At 58.4% G+C, this 22,149-nt stretch overlaps 1 protein-coding gene across 2 annotated transcripts in view; it reads left to right on the forward strand.

The window, feature by feature from the left end:
- CDK18 (cyclin dependent kinase 18) overlaps positions 1 to 8,657 on the forward strand; it is a 30,735-nt gene extending 22,078 nt beyond the window's left edge. Inside the window, exons 8-16 of one of the 2 annotated variants that reach the window (XM_055420039.2) lie at positions 207 to 269; positions 3,666 to 3,774; positions 3,871 to 3,991; positions 4,725 to 4,822; positions 5,024 to 5,129; positions 5,238 to 5,280; positions 6,175 to 6,265; positions 6,562 to 6,639; positions 7,277 to 8,657. In XM_055420039.2, the coding sequence (XP_055276014.2) occupies positions 207 to 269; positions 3,666 to 3,774; positions 3,871 to 3,991; positions 4,725 to 4,822; positions 5,024 to 5,129; positions 5,238 to 5,280; positions 6,175 to 6,265; positions 6,562 to 6,639; positions 7,277 to 7,311 (744 nt within the window). In that variant the 3' untranslated portion in view covers positions 7,312 to 8,657. Of the gene's footprint in view, positions 1 to 206; positions 270 to 3,650; positions 3,775 to 3,870; positions 3,992 to 4,724; positions 4,823 to 5,023; positions 5,130 to 5,237; positions 5,281 to 6,174; positions 6,266 to 6,561; positions 6,640 to 7,276 lie in introns of both variants that reach the window. The other variant, XM_055420038.2, reaches the window with a different exon arrangement.
- The last annotated feature ends 13,492 nt before the right edge of the window (positions 8,658 to 22,149 follow it).

The raw sequence follows: 22,149 nt of genomic DNA on the forward strand, positions 1-22,149 counted from the left end.
GTGAGTGGCCGTGGGGCTGGGGCGGTCGGCGGAGGCGGCCCGGGCCTTGTTCTCAGAGGCTCCCAGGCAGGAATGGCCAAGGGCCCAGGCTTAGGGCCAGTTCGGAGCTGGGGGCCTGTCCCACTCCCGGGCTGGGCCCTGCCTACGGGAGGGCTTCTGGCCAGGGATCAGGTCAGGGTGGGGCTGAGCCAGGCGCCGTGTTCCAGGACCGTGACCTGAAGCAGTATCTGGATCACTGTGGAAACCTCATGAGCATGTACAACGTCAAGGTGAGAGCCTGCCAGTCACGGACCGCCCCTCCAGGCCTGCTGTACCCCTCCCCGCTTCCAGCACATCTGTCCATGGACCGCCCCCCCAGGCCTGCTGTACCCCTCCCCGCTTCCAGCACTCTGTCCATGGACCGCCCCCCAGGCCTGCTGTACCCTTCCCCGCTTCCAGCACATCTGTCCATGGACCGCCCCCCCAGGCCTGCTGTAACCCTCCCCGCTTCCAGCACATCTGTCCATGGACCGCCCCCCCAGGCCTGCTGTACCCCTCCCCGCTTCCAGCACTCTGTCCATGGACCGCCCCCCAGGCCTGCTGTACCCCTCCCCGCTTCCAGCACATCTGTCCATGGACCGCCCCCCCAGGCCTGCTGTAACCCTCCCCGCTTCCAGCACATCTGTCCATGGACCGCCCCCCCAGGCCTGCTGTACCCCTCCCCGCTTCCAGCAATCTGTCCATGGACCGTCCCCCCAGGCCTGCTGTACCCCTCCCCGCTTCCAGCAATCTGTCCATGGACCGTCCCCCCAGGCCTGCTGTACCCCTCCCCGCTTCCAGCAATCTGTCCATGGACCGTCCCCCCAGGCCTGCTGTACCCCTCCCCGCTTCCAGCAATCTGTCCATGGACCGCCCCCCCAGGCCTGCTGTAACCCTCCCCGCTTCCAGCACTCTGTCCATGGACCGTCCCCCTAGGCCTGCTGTAACCCTCCCCGCTTCCAGCACATCTGTCCATGGACCGCCCCCCCAGGCCTGCTGTAACCCTCCCCGCTTCCAGCACTCTGTCCATGGACCGCCCCCCCAGGCCTGCTGTAACCCTCCCCGCATCCAGCCCATCTGTCCATGGACCGTCCCCCCAGGCCTGCTGTAACCCTCCCCGCTTCCAGCACATCTATCCATGGACCGCCCCCCCAGGCCTGCTGTACCCCTCCCCGCTTCCAGCAATCTGTCCATGGACCGTCCCCCCAGGCCTGCTGTACCCCTCCCCGCTTCCAGCAATCTGTCCATGGACCGTCCCCCCAGGCCTGCTGTACCCCTCCCCGCTTCCAGCAATCTGTCCATGGACCGTCCCCCCAGGCCTGCTGTACCCCTCCCCGCTTCCAGCAATCTGTCCATGGACCGTCCCCCCAGGCCTGCTGTACCCCTCCCCGCTTCCAGCAATCTGTCCATGGACCGTCCCCCCAGGCCTGCTGTAACCCTCCCCGCTTCCAGCACTCTGTCCATGGACCGCCCCCCCAGGCCTGCTGTAACCCTCCCCGCTTCCAGCACTCTGTCCATGGACCGTCCCCCTAGGCCTGCTGTAACCCTCCCCGCTTCCAGCACATCTGTCCATGGACCGCCCCCCCAGGCCTGCTGTAACCCTCCCCGCTTCCAGCACTCTGTCCATGGACCGCCCCCCCAGGCCTGCTGTAACCCTCCCCGCTTCCAGCCCATCTGTCCATGGACCGTCCCCCCAGGCCTGCTGTAACCCTCCCCGCTTCCAGCACATCTATCCATGGACCGCCCCCCCAGGCCTGCTGTAACCCTCCCCGCTTCCAGCACTCTGTCCATGGACCGCCCCCCCAGGCCTGCTGTAACCCTCCCCGCTTCCAGCACATCTATCCATGGACCGCCCCCCCAGGCCTGCTGTAACCCTCCCCGCTTCCAGCCCATCTGTCCATGGACCGCCCCCCCAGGCCTGCTGTAACCCTCCCCGCTTCCAGCACATCTGTCCATGGACCGCCCCCCCAGGCCTGCTGTAACCCTCCCCGCTTCCAGCAATCTGTCCATGGACCGTCCCCCCAGGCCTGCTGTACCCCTCCCCGCTTCCAGCACATCTGTCCATGGACCGCCCCCCCAGGCCTGCTGTAACCCTCCCCGCTTCCAGCACATCTATCCATGGACCGCCCCCCCAGGCCTGCTGTAACCCTCCCCGCTTCCAGCCCATCTGTCCATGGACCGCCCCCCCAGGCCTGCTGTAACCCTCCCCGCTTCCAGCCCATCTGTCCATGGACCGCCCCCCCAGGCCTGCTGTAACCCTCCCCGCTTCCAGCCCATCTGTCCATGGACCGCCCCCCCAGGCCTGCTGTAACCCTCCCCGCTTCCAGCCCATCTGTCCATGGACCGCCCCCCCAGGCCTGCTGTAACCCTCCCCGCTTCCAGCACATCTGTCCATGGACCGCCCCCCCAGGCCTGCTGTAACCCTCCCCGCTTCCAGCCCATCTGTCCATGGACCGCCCCCCCAGGGCTGGTGTAACCCTCCCCGCTTCCAGCACATCTGTCCATGGACCGCCCCCCCAGGCCTGCTGTAACCCTCCCCGCTTCCAGCACATCTGTCCATGGACCACCCCCCCAGGGCTGGTGTAACCCTCCCCGCTTCCAGCCCATCTGTCCATGGACCACCCCCCCAGGGCTGGTGTAACCCTCCCCGCTTCCAGCAATCTGTCCATGGACCGCCCCCCCAGGCCTGCTGTACCCCTCCCTGCTTCCAGCCCATCTGTCCATGGACCACCCCCCCAGGCCTGCTGTAACCCTCCCCGCTTCCAGCCCATCTGTCCATGGACCACCCCCCCAGGGCTGGTGTAACCCTCCCCGCTTCCAGCACATCTGTCCATGGACCGCCCCCCTAGGCCTGCTGTAACCCTCCCCGCTTCCAGCCCATCTGTCCATGGACCACCCCCCCAGGGCTGGTGTAACCCTCCCCGCTTCCAGCAATCTGTCCATGGACCGCCCCCCCAGGCCTGCTGTAACCCTCCCCGCTTCCAGCACATCTGTCCATGGACCGCCCCCCCAGGCCTGCTGTAACCCTCCCCGCTTCCAGCACATCTGTCCATGGACCGCCCCCCCAGGGCTGGTGTAACCCTCCCCACTTCCAGCACATCTATCCATGGACCGCCTCCCCAGGGCTGGTGTAACCCTGCCCGCTTCCAGCAATCTGTCCATGGACCGTCCCTGCCAGGCCTGCTGTAACCCTCCCCGCTTCCAGCACATCTGTCCATGGACCGCCCCCCCAGGGCTGGTGTAACCCTCCCTGCTTCCAGCACGTCTGTCACTTGAGAGCACCAGTTACCTGTCAGGGTGAAGAGGAGCTTCTGGGGAAGCTCGGAGGAGTGAATGGCCTCTTCTGCGTGCGCACACTGGGCAGGCTTCCCGGCTCACAGTGGCGCCTCTCAGTTTCCCGCTGGCGTGCTCTCTCCTGCCTCCTCTGCATGCCCGGTGCCCTCCCCTCTGGGTGGGGCCCAGGACGGGGCGTCCATGTGGGGAGCAGAACTAGGTAGCCTCCAGTACCTCACCTGCACCCGGTCGCGTCCCCCACCCCGTCCCAGCCCCGGGGCAGAGGTGCAGGCCCCCTCCGTCCCCCGCCGAGGGGTGTGCTCCCACCGCGGGCTGCCCCCTTCCTTCTCTCCCCCCAGATTTTCCTGTTCCAGCTGCTCCGGGGCCTCGCCTACTGCCACCGCCGCAAGATCCTGCACCGGGACCTGAAGCCCCAGAACCTGCTCATCAACGAGAGAGGGGAGCTGAAGCTGGCCGATTTTGGTGAGGGCCAGAGCCCGCGGGGCTGGGAGGACCCAACAGTCTCTCCGAGACATGGGCGCCGTGGAGCGGGGAGGTGCAGTGACGGTTTGCTCCTAGGACTGGCCCGGGCCAAGTCAGTGCCCACAAAGACCTACTCCAATGAGGTGGTGACCCTGTGGTACAGGCCCCCCGACGTGCTGCTGGGGTCCACGGAGTACTCCACCCCCCTCGACATGTGGTAAGCGAGCCTGTGGGACCTCCCGACTCGCCTCTGTTGCCCCACGGGCTTCTTCAAAGGACTGTCTAACCTCCTTTGAATAAAAGCTATGTGGCATCCTACTGAACTGGATGTCAGAGAACTAAGTCAGAGCTACATCAGGGTTTCCCTGGTTCTCAACAGACTGTGCTAGGCTGTGCTTCTGAAATACCCTCCAGGGGCACATAGGGGGTCACCAGAGGGTGCAGGAGGGCCCCCACAGTGCATACAATGAATCTGCCCCAAGCATTAGTTCTGTGGAAAAATTTAGAAGGGATGCATTATTTTTGTATTAAAATTAACACACACAGGATTCAGTGTAGAATGAAAAGTTGGCCCAGGTTTCCAGGTAAAACACAGGTCTCCGATGAATGGCCTCTGCAGTATGCAGGGGTTTCCTTGGAGAGCGGATCTGTGGGCTTCTCTCTTCCCTGGGGGTACACGATGGACAAAGTTTGAGATAGCGCAGCTTGGAGAGCCGCCACAGCAGAGTAAAAGGGGGAAAGCTCAAAGCATCCTGGAGCCCAGAGGCTCCCCAGACAGAGACTGCAGTGGGGGCCATGCTGCGCTAGGAGCCTCGGCAACCTTGGGCCCCCCACCCCTGTGCCGTGACCACTGGAGCCTCCGTGGGGGCGGATCGCGGTGGAGCAGCCCCAGGGAGTGCGGGTGCAAGGAGGCCCAGGCCGACTTCAGCCCTGCCCATCGCCTCCTGCAGGGGCGTGGGCTGTATCCACTACGAGATGGCCACAGGGAGGCCGCTCTTCCCCGGCTCCACGGTCAAGGAGGAGCTGCACCTCATCTTCCGACTCCTCGGTCAGTCTCCTGCCGCTCCCTCGTCTCCCCTCGAGGGGGCGCCAGCACCCGGGCCAGCACGGACACTCCCGGGACGGGAGACCCTCCGGGGCGGGGGTCCCGGTGGCCAAGGCCACTCCGCCCCCGCCTCCCCCCTTCCCTCCCCTCGCGTCGCCCTCGGCCCTGGCCTCTCAGCCTCCCAACCCCTTCTCGTCTCCGCAGGGACCCCCACGGAAGAGACGTGGCCCGGGGTGATGGCCCTGCCCGAGTTCCGAGCCTACAGCTTCCCCCGCTACCTCCCGCAGCCGCTGCTCAGCCACGCTCCCAGGTAGCCCCGGCCCCCGCCCCCGTCCGCTGAGGTCCTCAGGTCCCCCGGGGAGGCGGCCTCGGGCTCGCTGCGCCCCCGCAGGCCTGCGCTAGCTCCTTCCTCCCACAGGTTGGACCCTGACGGCATCAACCTCCTGAGCAGCCTCCTCCTGGTGAGTGTGCCGGGGCCCAGCAGGCAGGGAGCTGAAGCCTCAGACTGAGGTCACCCTGGCTCCCAGTCCCAGCCCCGGCCCGGCTTGGGGCTCCCTGGGACCCCCGTCCCCGCAGGAGAGGAGCGCTGGCCTCCCCAGACGTCAGAGCCGGCGTGCTCCAAACGGAAACCCCAGTTCAAACCCTAGCTGCGTAGCCGTGGGCAGGTTACAGAACCTAGCTGTGCCTCGCTTGGCTCAAATGCACAGCAGAGTGAATCACTCACACCTTGTAAGATGGTTGTGAGGGTCAAGTGAGGTTGTTGAAGACACTTAGAACGCTGCCTGTCTTGTGTAAGTGCACGGTAAGGGTGGTTGTTAGTATTGTTAGTATTGCTGGTATTCAAGTTATAATCATGTATGCTTTTGCATCTGTATTTCCATCCCCAAAGGAGATCATTCTCTTTAAGTCCCATGTCTGGTTCTCTCCTGGTGGCTGGGGACCTGGGACTCTGAGCGCTGGGCCAGTCTTGAACTGGGCTAGCAGCTAGGTGGAGAAGGCAATGGCAGCCCACTCCAGTACTCTTGCCTGGAGAATCCCAGGGACGGAGGAGCCTGGTAGGCTGCTGTCCACGGGATCGCATAGAGTTGGACGCAACTGAAGCGACTTAGCGTGCATGCATGCATTGGAGAAGGAAATGGCAACCCACTCCAATGTTCTTGCCTGGAGAATCCCAGGGACGGAGGAGCCTGGTGGGCTGCCGTCTATGGGGTCGCGCAGAGTCGGACACGACTGAAGTGACGCAGCAGCAGCAGCAGCTAGGTGACCCCAGGGGTTGCTCAGGTCAGACTGGCCCTCCCATCTGGGCCAGGGGACTAAGCATAGGGGTCCTTCAGCCGCCACCCCCTGCCTTTCAGTATGAATCCAAGAGCCGCATGTCAGCAGAGGCGGCCCTGAGGCAGCCCTACTTCCGGTCTCTGGGGGAGCGCGTGCACCAGCTGGAGGACAGTGAGTGCGCGGGGAAGGCTGGGGGCCTCCCTGGACCCTGGGGTGGGGCAGCGGGTCTGGGCAAGGGGGGAGCAGAGCCCAGAGCCCAGGGCCCGGGTCTGGCTGAGCATCCTGGCGCCCCCCTCCCTGGGTTTTCCTTCGTAACGAGGGGAGCGAACCCTGTGGACCGCGGGGCTGCCAGCCCCGACTGAGGGGGTGCCCCCAGCTCCCTGCACATGATGGGCGAGGGGCCGCAGACCGCAGGAGCGGGCCAGTTCACTGAGCTGTCTCCCGGCCTGTGCCCTCTCTGCCCACAGCTGCCTCCCTCTTCTCCCTGAAGGAGATCCAGCTCCAGAAGGACCCCGGCTACCGGGGCCTGGCCTTCCAGCAGCCAGGTAAGGGCATGTCCTCCCCACCACTCGCCCTGACTAGAGGAGGCCAGGGTGGGCAGCGCTTGCCTTCCTGAAGAACAGAGATAGGGCCGGGACACGGGGGCTCCTCCCGGCCCGGGCCTCTCTTCCGGGGGCCTGCAGGGAGCAGGGCAGGGCCGGTTTCCCTATCTCCTGCCCAGGCTTCCTTCCTGTGTCTTCCTCCTCAACCCTCACCCCAGACAGAACGCCGCATCTGAGAGCAGCCCCAGGAAGGTGCGCCCGTTTCCTGGTGCCTTCTCTCGGCAAATTCTGAGCTCCGTCCGGGTGTAGCCTCTATCCTCGGAGAACTGTGCTTATTTCCAGACTAGCTGATGGCCTCAGATGTGATAAGTGCGTTCTACGTAGCATTTTATTTAATCCTAAGATTTTCCTTGAAGTCGATACCATTGGTTAGTGCTCCCCATTTCTCAGGCAAGGAGACCGAGGCTCTGGGAGGCTGAGTTGCAGTTTCACACAGTGAGTGAGCAGAAGGGATGGGATTAGAGCTCAGGAGCCGGTACCAGCTCCTGAGCACATGCAGAGCAGTCTGCCGCTGCTGATCTCAGGCGACCTTGGCCCCTGCCTCCTCCTTGCAGCCCCCATCTTTCCTTCCATCTTCCAGGGCGAGGGAAGAACCGGCGGCAGAGCATCTTCTGAGCTGTGCCCGCCTTGCCGTGGCCCGGGGGCGAGAGGTCACACCGTGTACAGCTGCAGCGGGATGGGGCCCGTGCGGCCTCGGAGGACAGATGCGTGAGGCCCAGGAGACCGCGGGCAGCCCTGCTGGCTGTGGCTGCTTCCTCTCCCTGCTTCCCACGTGCCTCCCCAGTGCCCTTGGCCCAGACACCAACCCCTCCACCGCCTGCCCTGGGGCCAGGCCTGAGCTGCTTCCCTGGGAAGAGGCGGTGGGCAGAGAGCCCTGGGGCACCCATGGGGAGCCCACATGGACTGGAGAGGCCAGAGGCTGAGCTGAGCGCTGTGCCTTGGACATGGGCACCACAGTGCCCCCGACCTCCCGGGGGCCTGCCTGCCTCACCAGTTTGGTTGAGACCCTTGCAGGCCTCTGGGAGCCCGTGCATCTTTCCCCTGGTTCCCCTCCAAGAGCAGGAAGTGACATGGCACCTTGTCTGGGACCCTGGAACCCTGGGTGCCAACGTTTGTGCCAAAGCCCCTCCCACCTGAGGGGGTGGCTGTCCCCAGAGCGACAGAGCCGCATCCCCTATCCCACTGCCCCCGACTTGTCCCCACGGCCCGCTCCTCGCCAGTGGACCCATGTGCTGCTGGTAGCCCAGCCAGTCCCGTGGGACCCTGGTCCCCCGGCCACACTCCTGCAACTCGGCGGAGCCCACCCTCCACCCCAGTCTGAGCGGGATCGCCTTAAACTGCAGGCGGTAGAGCACGCACTGCCCTGGGAGCTCCTCCTCCTGCTCCTACCGGTCTGCCCTCTCCCGAGAGCTCTTCCTGCTTATCATCCCCGAGTGCTGGTGGGCCCGCCCTGGACCAGTGTTCTGCGGGAAGCGCCCGGGTGTGCCAGGCTGGCGCCAGCTCCGTGGTGTTGGCACAGCCTTCTTCTTCTGCTCCTCCCCAGTGCCCGTGGCTCTGTCCTTGCTCCGGCCTGTCTGGAGCCTCCCCATGCCCAGAGGAGGCCAGGCCCACAGTCTGAGGTGCAGGAACGTGGGGAAGGATGGGGTCGGCTCTTACCCTGAGCCGCAGGGAACCAGGAGTGTGTGGGGCCGTGGCCCCGAGAAGGCGCCTCCACCCGCTGAGGAGCATGCCTCACGTTGTCCCAAAGTCTCCACACTGGGCTGGGTCTTAGATGTCAAGGCCAAAGGGAGGCCAGGCCCCCTGCCCACCCCCTTCCCCCTGAGGAGCAGCCCTGGAGGGTCTTGGCTTCCGCATAAGTCCCCCCCGCCCCCCACCACTGTACTGTGAATGTCCTGTGACTCAGCATAGAGACAGATAATATATTTAATTCATATGCTACAGAAAGGAGTGAGCAGTCTCCTGCACAAAAGCTGATGTTGACAAACTGATGCCAAAGGTGGGGGATGGAAGGGCCGCCCCAGGCCCCCTGAGTGCAGGCCGGGCTTGTGTCTGTGTAGACAAAATGGAAAGAGTCCGGTTAGTGTGTGTCCCTGAGCCCGCTCTGGGCCATGGGCCTGATGCCCTGTACTCTCCCTGCTGTATTCTGGACGCTGCTGCCTTCGGGGCTGGCAGTCAGTCCTGGGTCCCCTGGGATGGGTACAGGAGAGGCCTGGGACTCGGTGCTCTCTGTGGCCGCCATGGCCCGAGTTGCTGCCGGGGTCCTGGGGAAGGGTCTGGGTTCTGTCTGATGTAGCTGACCTTTGTGCTCCCCCAACCGAGTGAGTCTCTGACTTCTTGGAAGGCAGGGAGGAAGGTTTCAGAGAGGGCTGACGTGGAGAATGGTCAAGTCCAGCACAGCGGAACTGGGGCACAGACCTCCTGTATTTCCAGCCTGACGGTAACTGCACAGACCTGACTCCCCTTCCCGCTCCCCAGATGCCCCCTTAGCCTGGGTCTGTTCACACCTCCTTTCACACTTATCTCCCTGAGTTCTCAGTGTCATGCTGTGTTTCCCAGTTCAGTGTCCGGGTTTGTTCTCCCCAGGGCCACCCTGAGAATGTCATGTTGCAAACCACGCCTCCTGGCTGTGTCTAATGCCCCACACATGAGAACTTTCCAGTTTGCTGGCACGCTTGAGGGGCTGGCTGCTTCCCGGGGGAGGAAGCTCGTGTTGAGAGGTCGGGTGGCACTCCCAGGACCATGGACGCAGAGGGTGGGTCAGGGCCTGGCTCTCAGCACTGATTCTGCCAGCCTTAGTCCCCTCACCTGCTAAAGGCAGCCGGTCACCAGGCTGGAGGGCAGGGGCCAGGAACCACACTGGTGGGGATCCGCGTTGGGCTTTTGAAGTTGAATTTGGGAGACTAGCAAGACCTGAAGTTTGTTGAGCTCCCTACTATGTGCCACCACCGTGCCTCTCGCAGCAGCCCCTTTCTGCCTGTTTTGCTGCTGAGGACAGTAAGGTTCCCCTGGGTTAAATGACTTGCCTGGGGTCCCACAGCCAATTCGAGTCCAGGTCTGTCAGCTGCCACAGCTGTGGGTCTTCAAGGAGGGCAAAGAGAGAAGGGGGGCAGACTGGAGAAGCACACAGGAGGGCAGTTGGAGCAGATGCTGCTTCGCTGCAGCTCCTCTCTGGACCGGAGGCCACCGCTGTACCCCAGGCAGCGGCCCCTTTGAGAGTCTGGAGGGGCAGGGCGGCTGCTCTTGCTGTGGCAGCTCCTGTCCTCTCTGGAGGCTGAAGGGGTCGAGGGGACTCTGGGGGGGTCTCTGTGCAGACATCACAGCATTCTTGAGTTTCTGCCCCAGAGAGCTCCGGGGTGGAGTGGCAGGCTCCCCCCAGGCCTCATGTGTGATCAGTGCCTGAGGAAAAAGGACGTTACTGGAGAGGGAAGCTGGTGGAGTGATGGTTGTGAGCTGCTGGGGCAGACGGGCCTTGAGGACCGTCCTCAGCCTCTCCGGTGGCCAGACACCACTGCACGGGGCAAGGTCCTGGGCCCTCTGTCTTCTGGGCGCCCCACCATCATTCTCATATGCCTCTCCCGAGCGGCGCCTGCCCCTGGGCTGGAGTCCCTGGCCAAACCTCCCCCCAGCAGCTGGCCATCTCCCCCTCTGGCCACCCTTTGCCCTCTTCTGCCCCTGGGATGGGTCAGGAGTGCCTGGGGCGCCTGCCGGCTTCTCCCTTCACCACACCAGCCCGTCTGGCGTGGACGGCGCCCTGCAGGGGCCCTCAGCTGCCTGAGGAGCTCCTCTTCAGCAGTGCTGCAGGGGGAGGCTGGGCTCTGTCCCGCAGTAACTCGCACCCTGCCGGCCCTGGGGCTGCCTCTGCCCTTCCTGTGGCTCTCAGTCACACCATCTCTCTGGTCTGGGTGGTCAGGGCTGCTGGTCTGACCATGGTCACCGCCCTCTTTGCCTGCTGAGCTCCAGGTATGGGACACGTGCCGGACTTCCTTTCCTTCCTCCTTGAAGCAGCTCAGTTCCTTCTGGGCTATCTTTCCACCTTCACCTCTGCTCAGACCCCTGCTTCCTGTCCTGACGCAACACAGCATCCTACAACCCCTGGTCTCCAGAGCAGATCTTCAACCCCAGGAATTTGTCCCGGCCTGGCCTCCAGCTGGGAGCCAGCACGCTGAATTATGGGACTCTGCACCCTTGCTTTGCAGCAGCAGGAGCTCAGACCTGTCGGTATGGATGACCTTTCAGCAGATTTGTATCAAGCACCCGCCATGTGCCAGGCACAGTGCTGGGCCCAGAGGCCGGGGCAGCGAGCAAGATTGCCTTGTCCCTGCTGTTGCAGAGCTGATGTTCTGGTGAGGGGGGAAAGCATTACCCAAATTAAACACCCCAATGTCAAGAGCTCAGGTGTGAGGAGGCGGAATCAAGCAGAGTCAGGGGCCACGTGATGACGCAGTGTGGTCAGGGGCCTCTGGTGAGATTGAGGAGAGCAGTGCCTCGTCAGTGGGGAGCTGTGTGGACCCCCAAGGACAGATTGTTCCAGCGAAGACCCCCAAGGGAGGGTGCGTGAGGATGAACGAAGAGGCAGCCGGGCTGGACGGAGCACAGTGGCCCGGTGGGGTGGTGGGTGGGCTGGCACACACGGAGGGATGGATGGTTCTGCACCTCGGGCCCATCGGGGAGCATGTAGGAAGTGCGGTTCCAGGTTTCCATGCTGGAAATTCAGATTTTCCAGCAGTGGGACCAGGTGTCAGAAATTTAAAAGAAAAAAATTTTTTTTTGGCTGCACGCACTCTGCAGCATGTGGGATCTTAGTTCCCTGACCAGGGACTGAACCCACACCCCCTGCATTGGAAGCATGGAGTCATCACTGGACCGCGAGGGAAGCCCCATCAGTATTTTTTTAAAAGCTCCCCAGTTGACCCCAGTGTGTAGCCAGGATGGAGTCCTGTGGGGCCTGGGAGGGACTCTGGATCTCACTTTGAGCTGGGAAGACCTTGAGCCCTGCTTTTAAAGGCTGAGAGAGGCCAGTAGCATCCACGGGGTCCCACACACAGACACATACACACACACACACAGGCACACACTGGGAGGCTTCGTCTGAGGAGCCTCCCTGGAAGTGGAGCCCTGTGGTGGGACTCTCACTCCCTTTCCCGTATCGAGCCTGAGGCTCTGCACCCTGCAAGGGGGTTGTCAGAGCTCACACCCTGCCTGCCACCCTGAGATGCAGCGCTCACAGGACGGCCCCTGCCTGCCAGGGCCGTGTGGGCATCTGGCACCTGGCTTGCCTGCTGCATTCCTGGCAGCTGGGAGCAGGCCTTCACCCTCGGGTCACCTGTGGGCATGGCCGACAGGCTGCCAGAAGCCCCAGAGGGCGAGGCCCTGCACCCCATCCCACCTCACGGCCCCTGCCATTACCCAGCCCCCTCCTCGGGACCCTCTGGGCCTCCCCACCAACTCAGCAGGCAGCCTTGGGCACTGGGGGCCCAGCTGCCACGCCAGCGCTGTAGGCGACGTCCCTTCTGACTGGCGGCACCCTATTCCAGGGAGAGGACACCAGCTCTCCTCAGACAGGATGGACGGGGCGGGCGGCGGCTCGGAGGCCACATGTTGGTGCTTTCTATCTCTCTGCCCCTTCCCCTCTGCCAGCTGCTCTTTCTGATCCTCCCCGGTCCTTTCCTCTTGCTGGGGGGCCCCCCTGGAGTAACACATGTCCAGAGATGAATCATCTGATGCGGCCTCTACCTTAAGGAAGCCTCACCTAGCTGCTCACCCAGCCCCCAGTCCCTGGGAAGTTCTCGCGACGCCGGGCACCATCACTTTCTCCTGCACGCACGTCTGCCTCTTCCTGGTGAGGTCAGCACGAGGCATGGCTGTGCAGCAGCCCATCCGAGTGGCAGGGACACGCTCAGCCCTCTAGGATGCCATCAGCGCTCCTCCCTGCTCAGGCTTCTAGCCCAGCCCCTCATCTTCCTGTCTCCGAGTTCCTCCCACCCACATTCACTCATTATTCATCCAAGACTTCCTGACCACACACGGCGCTCTGTTTCCAGTATCTGGGGCACCAACTCGACCCTGACTTAGACCCCACTTGCAGGGACTCAGAGTCTCAGTGTCAGTTAGGATGTGGTCTTTGCTTCCTCTCATGAGGCCTGGGTTACTCGGGGGAGGGGGAGTTGTTCCTCTGAAAAAAAAATGTACCAAGAATTTTTTTTTGCTTTTCTTTTCTTCGGACACAACCAAGACTTTGTACCATCCGTGTTTTCCCTGGAAGAGGGGTCAGCGGGGTCCTGGGTTTCCAGGGAAGAGTCTTGCACATCCAAGGCTCCAAAATACAGGAATCTGGATTCAGATCCCTGCTCTGCTGTTTGCAAGCTGATAAATTGAATCATACTTTTTTCTTGCATTCTTCACCCTTGATAAGATCTCGATTAGCAAGAATGTATTAAATACTTTCTACCTAAAAGATTTTGCAAGACTTTAGGATGACCTCATCCTGGTTTTGTTTCCACAGAGCTTTAAGTATAGCTGGGGAAGTAAACATGCAAAGAGTTTTATGGTAAAAAAACACTGGGTCATAGGTATTAGCAGATCAGCTGCCTTCTGAGGTGGTGAGCTCTCTGTCCCTAGAAGCATCCAAGCCGAGGATGGGAGACCACTTGGGAATTCCAGTAGCACGCAGTGTTTCTGGCAAGTCTTACTAGGTTGCATAAGAAGGAGCTGTCTTGGGGTCGGCCAGATCTCTACTTTGCCAATCAGGACAGGAAGATACAGCCCACAGATAAGAAGCGTCCCTCAGAGATGCTAAGAGGAGTGTTGCCAACCGCGGTTGTAAGCTTGCAAAATTCTTCCACCTGGATTGCAGGATGCCTGGAGCGTCCAGTGGGGCCACTTGCTTTGAGGCCAGACTCCCTTGGCCTTTCTAGACCTGGGGCTGACTCTGGGTTGTGGGGATTCCTAAAGTTGGAGCTGATGCGGACAGGAGGGAGGGCCCAGAAACAGGGCCCAGCACTGTCTCCTGCCTTGAGGTGATGACTCGAAGTTTACCCTCAACCCCCTGTGTTTCTGCACCTCTGCTAAGTGTTCTGCTCAGTGGCGGAACTGACCGCCCCGCTTCAAGGCACAAGAGGAGGCAGGGAGGCTGGAGTTCCCAAGCGACAGAGGCAGTGCAGCGTGACGGTCAAGAGCAGAGCTCTAGTGCCAGGCTGTCTCGGCTTGAATCCTGGCCCCATCACTTCCTAATTGTGGGATCACAGCAAACGGCTTCTCTGTGCCTCAGTTTCCCCATTTGTGGAAGGGGGTGTTCACAAGATTAGTGTGAAGATTAGATGAGTTGTTACACGGAAAGCACTCAGAATTTATTGGCCACATAGAAAAGTGTCACCAAAGTGCTGGCTGTTGCTGTGTCGCCTGTCCACTGGGGTGGAGGCCTGCATCATTCTCAAGGGGAAGGGCTGTAGGAGCACAGGAGGTGATAAAACCCATCTGTCCATGGGAACCCACCCATCCTTCCAAACTGCCAGCAGAGTTTCAGAATTCTGATGTCCCTTGGGCTTCCCAGATGGCGCAGTGGTAAAGAATCCACCTGCCAACGCAGGAGATGCAAGAGACTCGGGTTCTGTCCCTGGGTTGAGAAGACCCCTGGAGGAGGAAATGGCAACTCCTCCTCCAGTATTCTTGCCTGGAGAATTCCCTGGACAGAGGAGCCTGGCGGGCTACAATCTGTGGAGTGCAAGGAGTCGGACACAACTGAGGATACTCACACATTCATTCATATCCTAACAGATGTATATCAGGCGAGGTACTGTGAATTCAACAAACCATGACCTAAATCAGAATTTTTAGGTAACATTCAGTTCAGTTCAGTTCAGTCGCTCAGTCGTGTCCGACTCTGCGACCCCATGGACTGCAGCACGCCAGGCCTCCCTGTCCATCACCAGCTCCTGGAGCTCACTCAAACCCATGTCCATCGAGTTGGTGATGCCAGCCAACCATCTCATTCTCTCTCATCCCCTTCTCCTCCCACCTTCAATCTTTCCCAACATCGGGGTCTTTTCAAACGAGTCAGTTCTTCACATCCGGTGGCCAAAGTATTGGAGTTTCAGCTTCAGCATCAGTCCTTCCAATGAACACCCAGGACTGATTTCCTTTAGGATGGACTAGTTGGATCTCCTTGCAGTCCAGGAGACTCTCAAGAGTCTTCTCCAGCACCATAGTTCAGAAGCATCAATTCTTCAGCACTCATTAAAATTTAGATAACAAACCATTACCTAAGTCCACATTTTTTTCTTTAATTTAACAGACATTTATTAAGAATCTCCTTGGTTCAAACCACTCTGTGAAGCGCTAAACATTCAGAATTGAGTAAACTCCTCAAGGAACTCACAAATGCAGATAATCCCATAGGGTATGAGCAACCTGTCTAGGGTCTTTTTACTTACCACCACCTTCCCTTGCCTTCCTCAACCTCTGCATGCCTATCAGCATTGCAAGTTTCAGAGAGTGAGTTGGATCTCTGGGCCTCATAGTTCACAGTTGTGAATGAGAGTGAATTAACATTGAAATGAAATATCCGATACTTCAGGACCTTGCTGGAACCCACCTCTGCAAGCCCTTCCCTTCCCTGCCTGCTCCCAGGTAGTGAGCACCCCCAGGTGACCCTCAACGTTGAGTTTAGACCTCTCTAGGCTCGGTGCCATTTAGTCACATGGTAAAGTCAGTCTTATTTCTAGGTGTTTCCATACTCGACTCCTCCAACCCCCTTCCCACCCCCAGAATACTCAGTGAGGTCCTGGGCCACAGAGGTGCTCCTGGAGGCCTCAAGACATGCTGTTGGCTCCCACCATCACCTCTAAGGGGCTGTGCCACCCCAGCAAGGTGCCCTTTGGGTCCCAGCCCTGACACTCCTCTCTCTCCGGTCCTGTGTCTGACCACCCACCGCACACTCCTCTCCTGCCAGCAGACCAAGGATCACCTTTCCCTGGAAGGCGACTCCTCCTTCAAGTCTTCGAACCTCTGTCTGGACATCCCTTCTCTGCTCCTGCAGCAGCTCAGCCAGACGCTGGGCCTCAGGCAGGTGCTGGGACTCAGTGGTCCTGTCCCTACAGTGATGGGGTTGAGGGGTGCAGATGCCCTCAGAGTGCGCTCCCTGCTCCCGATTTTTCACCAATGTGTCTGTTTTCACTTTAGGGTTTTGTGGGAAACTTTTCCCTCTGTATCCTTTCAGGCACACCTCAAATCCTCCTCCAGGAAGCCTTCCCTGACCAACCCCTTGAGCACTATGTGCTCAGCTCTGCTGACGGCAAATAGGCCTACACCAACGCTGATGCAAGGGCTTCACAGGGGCCTTAGCCCCTGATAACCTCCATTTCCCAAAAGTGAAGTGAAGTGAAGTCGCTCAGTCGTGTCCAACTCTTTGTGACCCCGTGGACTGTAGCCTACCAGGTTCCTCTGTCCATGAAATTCTCCAGGCAAGAATACTGGAGTGGGCTGCCATTTCCTTCTCCAGGGGATCTTCCCAACCCAGGGATTGAACCTGGGTCTCCCGCATTGCAGGCAGATGCTTTAACCTCTGAGTCACCAGGGAAGCCCTTTTCCAAAAGGTCACCCTAAATACACACAACCTAAGGAAAAGCACAAGGCTTAGTATGAAAATGTGACCTCTGGGTAAGTTTTCCAGTAAACGCTCCCCTGTTCCCTCTCCACTTATCCTACTCCACCCTGCGCCCCAAGCCTGTCTGAACATTTTCACAGCCTGTGGTCAGCACTCACGTATCCACGTTTCCAATCTGTTAGGTTTCTTCACTGGGTTCAGGTTGCCAGCTGCCTGGGCTGAAGAAGGCCATGTCCTCATGGGTGTGCCTCCCCAGGCTTGCCACCCCACTCCCCGGTCACTCTGCAACGATAATATCACCAGTGATGTGTTTATGGTTACTGAGGTGCTTTCATGCATGGCAGCCCATTTTGCTCTGAGAGAGCCCTGTGTAGTAGACAGGACATACACGAGTCCTCCCATTCAACGGATGTGGAAACTGAGGGCCTGGGAGGTTTAGCACCTTGCACAGTCAATTAAGTGCGAAGCAAGATCTCCCACCAGCTATGCCTACCTGCTGACTGCCCTCTGAACAGCTTTGTTTGCCAGCTCAGGTTTTAGTCCATTCCAGTGTCGGGGCTGTTAAGCAGTGGTCTCCAGGAACTGGCAGGGGAGCCAGAAAAAGCAGATTTGACTTGTAATCTAACCTGCCCAGCTGGTTCCGGAGGCAGCCAAACTGGGGAGATCTGGTCCTGCTTCCAGCCCTGCCCCTCCTCCACAGCTGCTCTGGCATCCCTTTGCCTCCCTCTGCACCGCCATCCCCAAACCCTGGGAGCCACAGGGTGGGGCCCCAGGAGGATGTGAGCCTATGGACAGGCGGGATGTTTTTCCTGCTCTGCCCATTGTGTGGGCTGAGAGCATGACGTCCGTCACCAAGTCGCCTGGCAAGTTTTCAGCAGAGCTGGGAGCGTTTCCGAGGGAACTGACCCGTTATGAATGGCTGAAGCTTTTTACAAGTTTTGGCATTTCTTTGGATCGGCCAGACTAGGGGAGTCCAGGAAAGAAAGGACTTGTAGACTCCCGGTTTCTGGCAGCCTGCCACAAGGCTGAAGGTCCCAGGGACCTTGGCCGACCAGAGGTTTGCCAATGCCTGACCCTAACTAGGAATGGCTCACACCTGAGGGTGGGAACGAACCTAGTCACCTTGAAAACTTCACTGAGCTCACCCCAGAGGAAAGGCAAGGTCAGAATTGTTTTAAAGCTGCTCTGTGTTTGCTGTGGGGTGAGTAGCGTTCAGTGTTCTTAGCTTGCAGCACTTCCCTCCCAAGGGAGGCATTTATGTTTGCATCCTCTTTGCCACTAGATGGGGTGTGCCTTCAGAGCAGGTTCTGGATGCCCGGTGCTCTGAATCAATTTTCTCAGGGTCTGACTGAATCCTCACAGCAAGACCAATAAATAGGCAGGTATAGTACGCCATGTCTTACAGATGAGAGGTTAGGAATTAGTTCCAGTCCACTTAGCTACCTCGTGGCGGGCCTGGGATTTGAACCCAGGTCTGTGACACTCCACAGTCCATGATCGACAGCAGGACTTCTCAGCCATTCATGTGCGTAAGAGTTGACCAGACTGCTTGCCAAGTGAAGATTTCCGGGCCCTGCATTCTCCCCTACTCTAATTCAATAAATCAGTGTGGGGCAGGAATCTGCAGTTTTGCCAAATAAGAGGGGATTCTGTAGCATGCGAGCAGGTTGAGAAACACTGCCTTGACGGCTGGATTCTGTTTCGTGATTTCAGCTGAGAGAGCAGCACACTGGTCTAAAACAGAGGTTCAGCCTCAGGCTCCTGCTGAGACCCCAGGAGGTGGTCCTGTCCCCTCACCTGTCCCTGCCTATGTGCGAGACCCAGGAGAAGCTGCCTGGAGCCTCAGAAGACAAAGGGAACCGATCTGCAGCCTAGAGAAGTCTCCCATCACCCATCAAAATATTCAAAATACAGAGAGAGAAAACTGAGTAACAAAGGCAGAATAAAGGGACCCTCTCCATGGGAGTTTCCTGGGTGGCATAGTGGTAAAGAACCTGCCTGCTAATGCAGGAGATATAAGAGATGCAGGTTTGATCCCTGGGTCTGGAGGATCCCCTGGAGAAGGTCAGGGCAACCCACTCCAGTATCCTTGCCTGGAGAATCCCATGGACAGAGGAACCTGGTGGGCTACAGTCCATGGGGTCGCAAAGAGTTGGACACAACAGAAGCAATTTAGCCCACACACAAACTGTGGGAAAGGGCTTGGGACAGACACCTCTGAGATGCGAATAGAGTTGGATGCATCAGGAACCTCCTGCTTCAGAGGTACCTGAGGTTTGCTAAGAGTGCAGAGTCCTGGGCTCTGTCCCAGCCTTCAACAGTCAGAATCCGTGGTGGTTGAACTCTAGGAATCTGCATTTTGTTTTAAATGGGTTCTTTAGACAACTCTGAAGCAAATAGGAGTTTGAGAGCTGGTGGCCGGAGGGTCTGGGGAGGAAAGGAACTCCTGAGGTGAGGGCCCCAGAGCTACAGCCCCTGGGGGATGCCTGCGGCCTGGCTGTAGATAAGTGAAAGGGGCTCCACACCCACATCAGTGTGTGGAGTTCTGGGTTTGAATCCTGGCTTGGCCACTCTGCACTCCGGGGCAAATGATAACCTCCCTGAGCTCAACTCTTCACAGAGCAAATGAGGGTCATCTGGCCCACCTCTGCACATGGCTGTGAAATCACTGCTAGCACGCAGGGCTCCCTGCACGGACAGCAGCAGGAGAGCAGCGGTGGGAGCTGACCCTCCGTGTCCAGGCCATGCTGGCCGAGGGCCCCCAGCAGCATCCACCTGCCACTGACCCACTTCGCTCCATTGAGAGCCAGGGGCTGGGCCGGGTGGTGGGGGTCAGAACTCAGAATGAGACCATGAGCTCTGATGAGTGGCCTGGGTCACCCTCGGAGGGTCAGGGCGCAGGCTGTGGCCCGCAGGACCCTGAAGCCCCGGTCAGGTCCGCAGGGCTGCTTCCACCACTCCACTCCCCTGTCCGTCCACTCCCCAAACCCTCAGTTTCACACCAGGAATCACACCGAAAGCATGCCCTCTGCGGGATCATCCCAGGGGCCCTTCCCACAAGACCCTCAGTGCTGCGCAGGCTTACTTCCCTGGAGTTGTCTCTGCTGAGCTGGGGGACCTAACCACTCCTCCCTTCCTCCCCACCACTTTTGCGTGCCTCCAAGGACCCCTATCCTCTCTTCCTTGACCACCATGTCGTCTTTCGAGGCTCGCTTTCCCCCTCCTCATCTCAGGAAGGCCAGGGGTCATCCTCAGGCCAACTGCCATCTCCCTCTGGGAAAAGGATCTGATAAATCAATTCATCCCCAGTGGGTGGATGAGGCAGGCCTGCGGCCCTCCCCTGGAATAGGTGCACTTTACAAGCAGCTGCAAGAAAGCGGTCCCGGGGCACTTGAGAAGGCCTCTCCCTTGGCAGAATAGCCTCGAGGGTAAGAGCACAGGCTCTGGAGGCAGAGGGTTCATCCTGGCTAAACCATTCATTAGCTGAGTGACCTTGGGCCACTCACTTCAGTTTCCTTAGGTACCAAACAGAACTATAACAAGTGTATTTGCTTCTTTAATGCAGAAGCACCCAGAATGTGTCTGGCACATACTAAGTACTCAGTAAATATTACTCATTATTGCTCATTAATGGAAGGATTCGGGGCGTGGAGGAGATCCTTAATAGTTTGAATTTCATAGGTAAATGCCCCTGTCCATTCCAGGGCTGTGTGCCCACCATGTCTAGCCTAGCCCTGACTGTCATACAAAGCAGACGCTGCAAGTGGGGCCAAGTGTCTGAGCTCTTGGGCTGGGATTTATCCTCGTAGTAAATCTCTTTGGGAATAAGGATATGGATGAGAGCAACAGCCGCCAGATCAGGGGAGAATGTTAGTATCTCTTAAGCCGGGGCTTAAGGGAAAGCATAGATGGATCCGAAAGGAATTTGACATCTGCTCCGGTCTGCCCTTAAGGCTCAGTTGCCTGCGGACTCGGGGCAGGGCTTGGTGAGTCACTGGGTATCTGCCCTCTGAGAGCCTGGGAAGGGGTGGGATTCTCTGACAGTTTTGTTTCTCTGTACCGGTCTGTGAGTCTGTGAAGAGGCAAAGCAGAGGCTCAGATCCTCCAAGAAAGTGGATGGCTGACGGGGCCTCCGCCCCTGCTTCTGTCTCCTTCCCTTCCAGCCAGTTTCCCTCTGGAGTGGAGTGGGAGGGAAGACTCAGAAGGCACCTGGAAGGGACTGGAGGTCTTTGGGACAGAGGCATCTCCCGGCCCCATTTTCTCCAACAGACATGAGAAGAGCACCTCCTCTTTCTTGGGCAGACCAGCCACCCTGGGGAGAGTGCGTTCCCCTCAAACTGGACTGCTGGGGGCTGATCTGTGCAGTTCTCTGTGAAGAGTGCCACTCGGTAGAAGGCCCCACCGGGATGGGAACAAGGACTGCAGCCAGGTCAGGCAGGACACCGAGATTACACCCCAGAGGCCCACAGACAGAAAGGAGACACCAAAGCAAAGTGAGCTTTGCAGCCAGCAGTAACTTTCTTAGCACCCCCGTCTCGCACAAGTAGAGAGAGCCACAAGGGAGACATTGGGCCCACACTTTCCCAGCGTTCATCCTGAGTCAGCCCCTGGGCTGCTCCTGGGGGCCCAGTGGCTCATGAAACAAGGGCCACATGTCTAAGGAGTCCAGGCCGAGGAAGACAGCAGGTCACTTGAGCACAGAGAAGGGCAGCGCTGATTCTGTCTGGGTGGGAGGACATTTGAGCTGGATACTAACGTCTGGGTTGCATTTCTGTAGGACAGGGGAGAACAGCCGAGGAGCCTGTTAAGGGGTCACAGAGCCTCCTGTAGGGGCAGTGGGAGGGTTGATAGGAGAGGAGGGAAACATAGGCAGGGCCTCAAAACGCACTTTGAAGTCACTGAGCTTTATCCTTGGACAGAGGGGAGTGGGAGTGCACATTATTTTTTTCTGATTATTAGGAGCAGTATACCTTTGGCATACAAACCAGAGAAACAGAAAAAGTATAAAGAAGAAAATTAAAATCATTTATATGTCAACTACCCAGAAATAATCACTGATGTTTTCTTTTCAGACTGTTTCTTATAAAAAGACCTTTAAAACAAATATATGTAGGATAGATAAAACATGCAATATATAGTCAAATTAATACAGCAAAACACATATTTCATATTAAGAGGTTGTGTTATATTAAACATATTCTGAATTCATAGAATATATAAACATATGAGTTATTTTATAATCATTTAGTATAATGCAATGCCTCAAAAAACTAAATTGAGATAATATAAAGAGGGAGTTTTACTTTTTATTTATTTATTTTTAATAGACAACACATTCATGTGCTCCATAAATCAGAAGGCACGAGAAGGATGGGTTCAATCCTGGTCAGGGAACTGAGATCCTGCATGCTGCATGGCATGGCCAAAAAAAATTTTTTTTAAAGAAAAGGCTCAAGAGGTTATAGAGTGAAAATATCCCATTCATGCCATCCCCCACCATGCATCTCCCCTCCTTGGACTCAATAAATGTTCTTGTAACCTTCCAGGAGCTTTATGCATAGACAAGAAGATAAATACATATTTTTTTTTCCTCTTTACAAAAAAGTTACACAAGTGTTAGTCCCTTCCTTAGCATCCGTCAGTTTTTACTTAGTATATCTTTGGCACCATTTCCTGCTGCTGCTGCTAAGTCACTTCAGTCGTGTCCGACTCTGTGTGACCCCATAGATGGAAGCCCACCAGGCTCCCCCATCCCTGGGATTCTCCAGGCAAGAATGCTGGAGTGGGTTGCCATTTCCTTCTCCAATGTGTGAAAGTGAAAAGTGAAAGTGAAGTCGCTCAGTCGTGTCTGA

The sequence above is a fragment of the Moschus berezovskii genome, chromosome 17 (assembly GCF_049115385.1).
Source record: "Moschus berezovskii isolate FMDL1 chromosome 17, NW_MosBer_1.0, whole genome shotgun sequence".
Taxonomy (NCBI): domain Eukaryota; kingdom Metazoa; phylum Chordata; class Mammalia; order Artiodactyla; family Moschidae; genus Moschus; species Moschus berezovskii.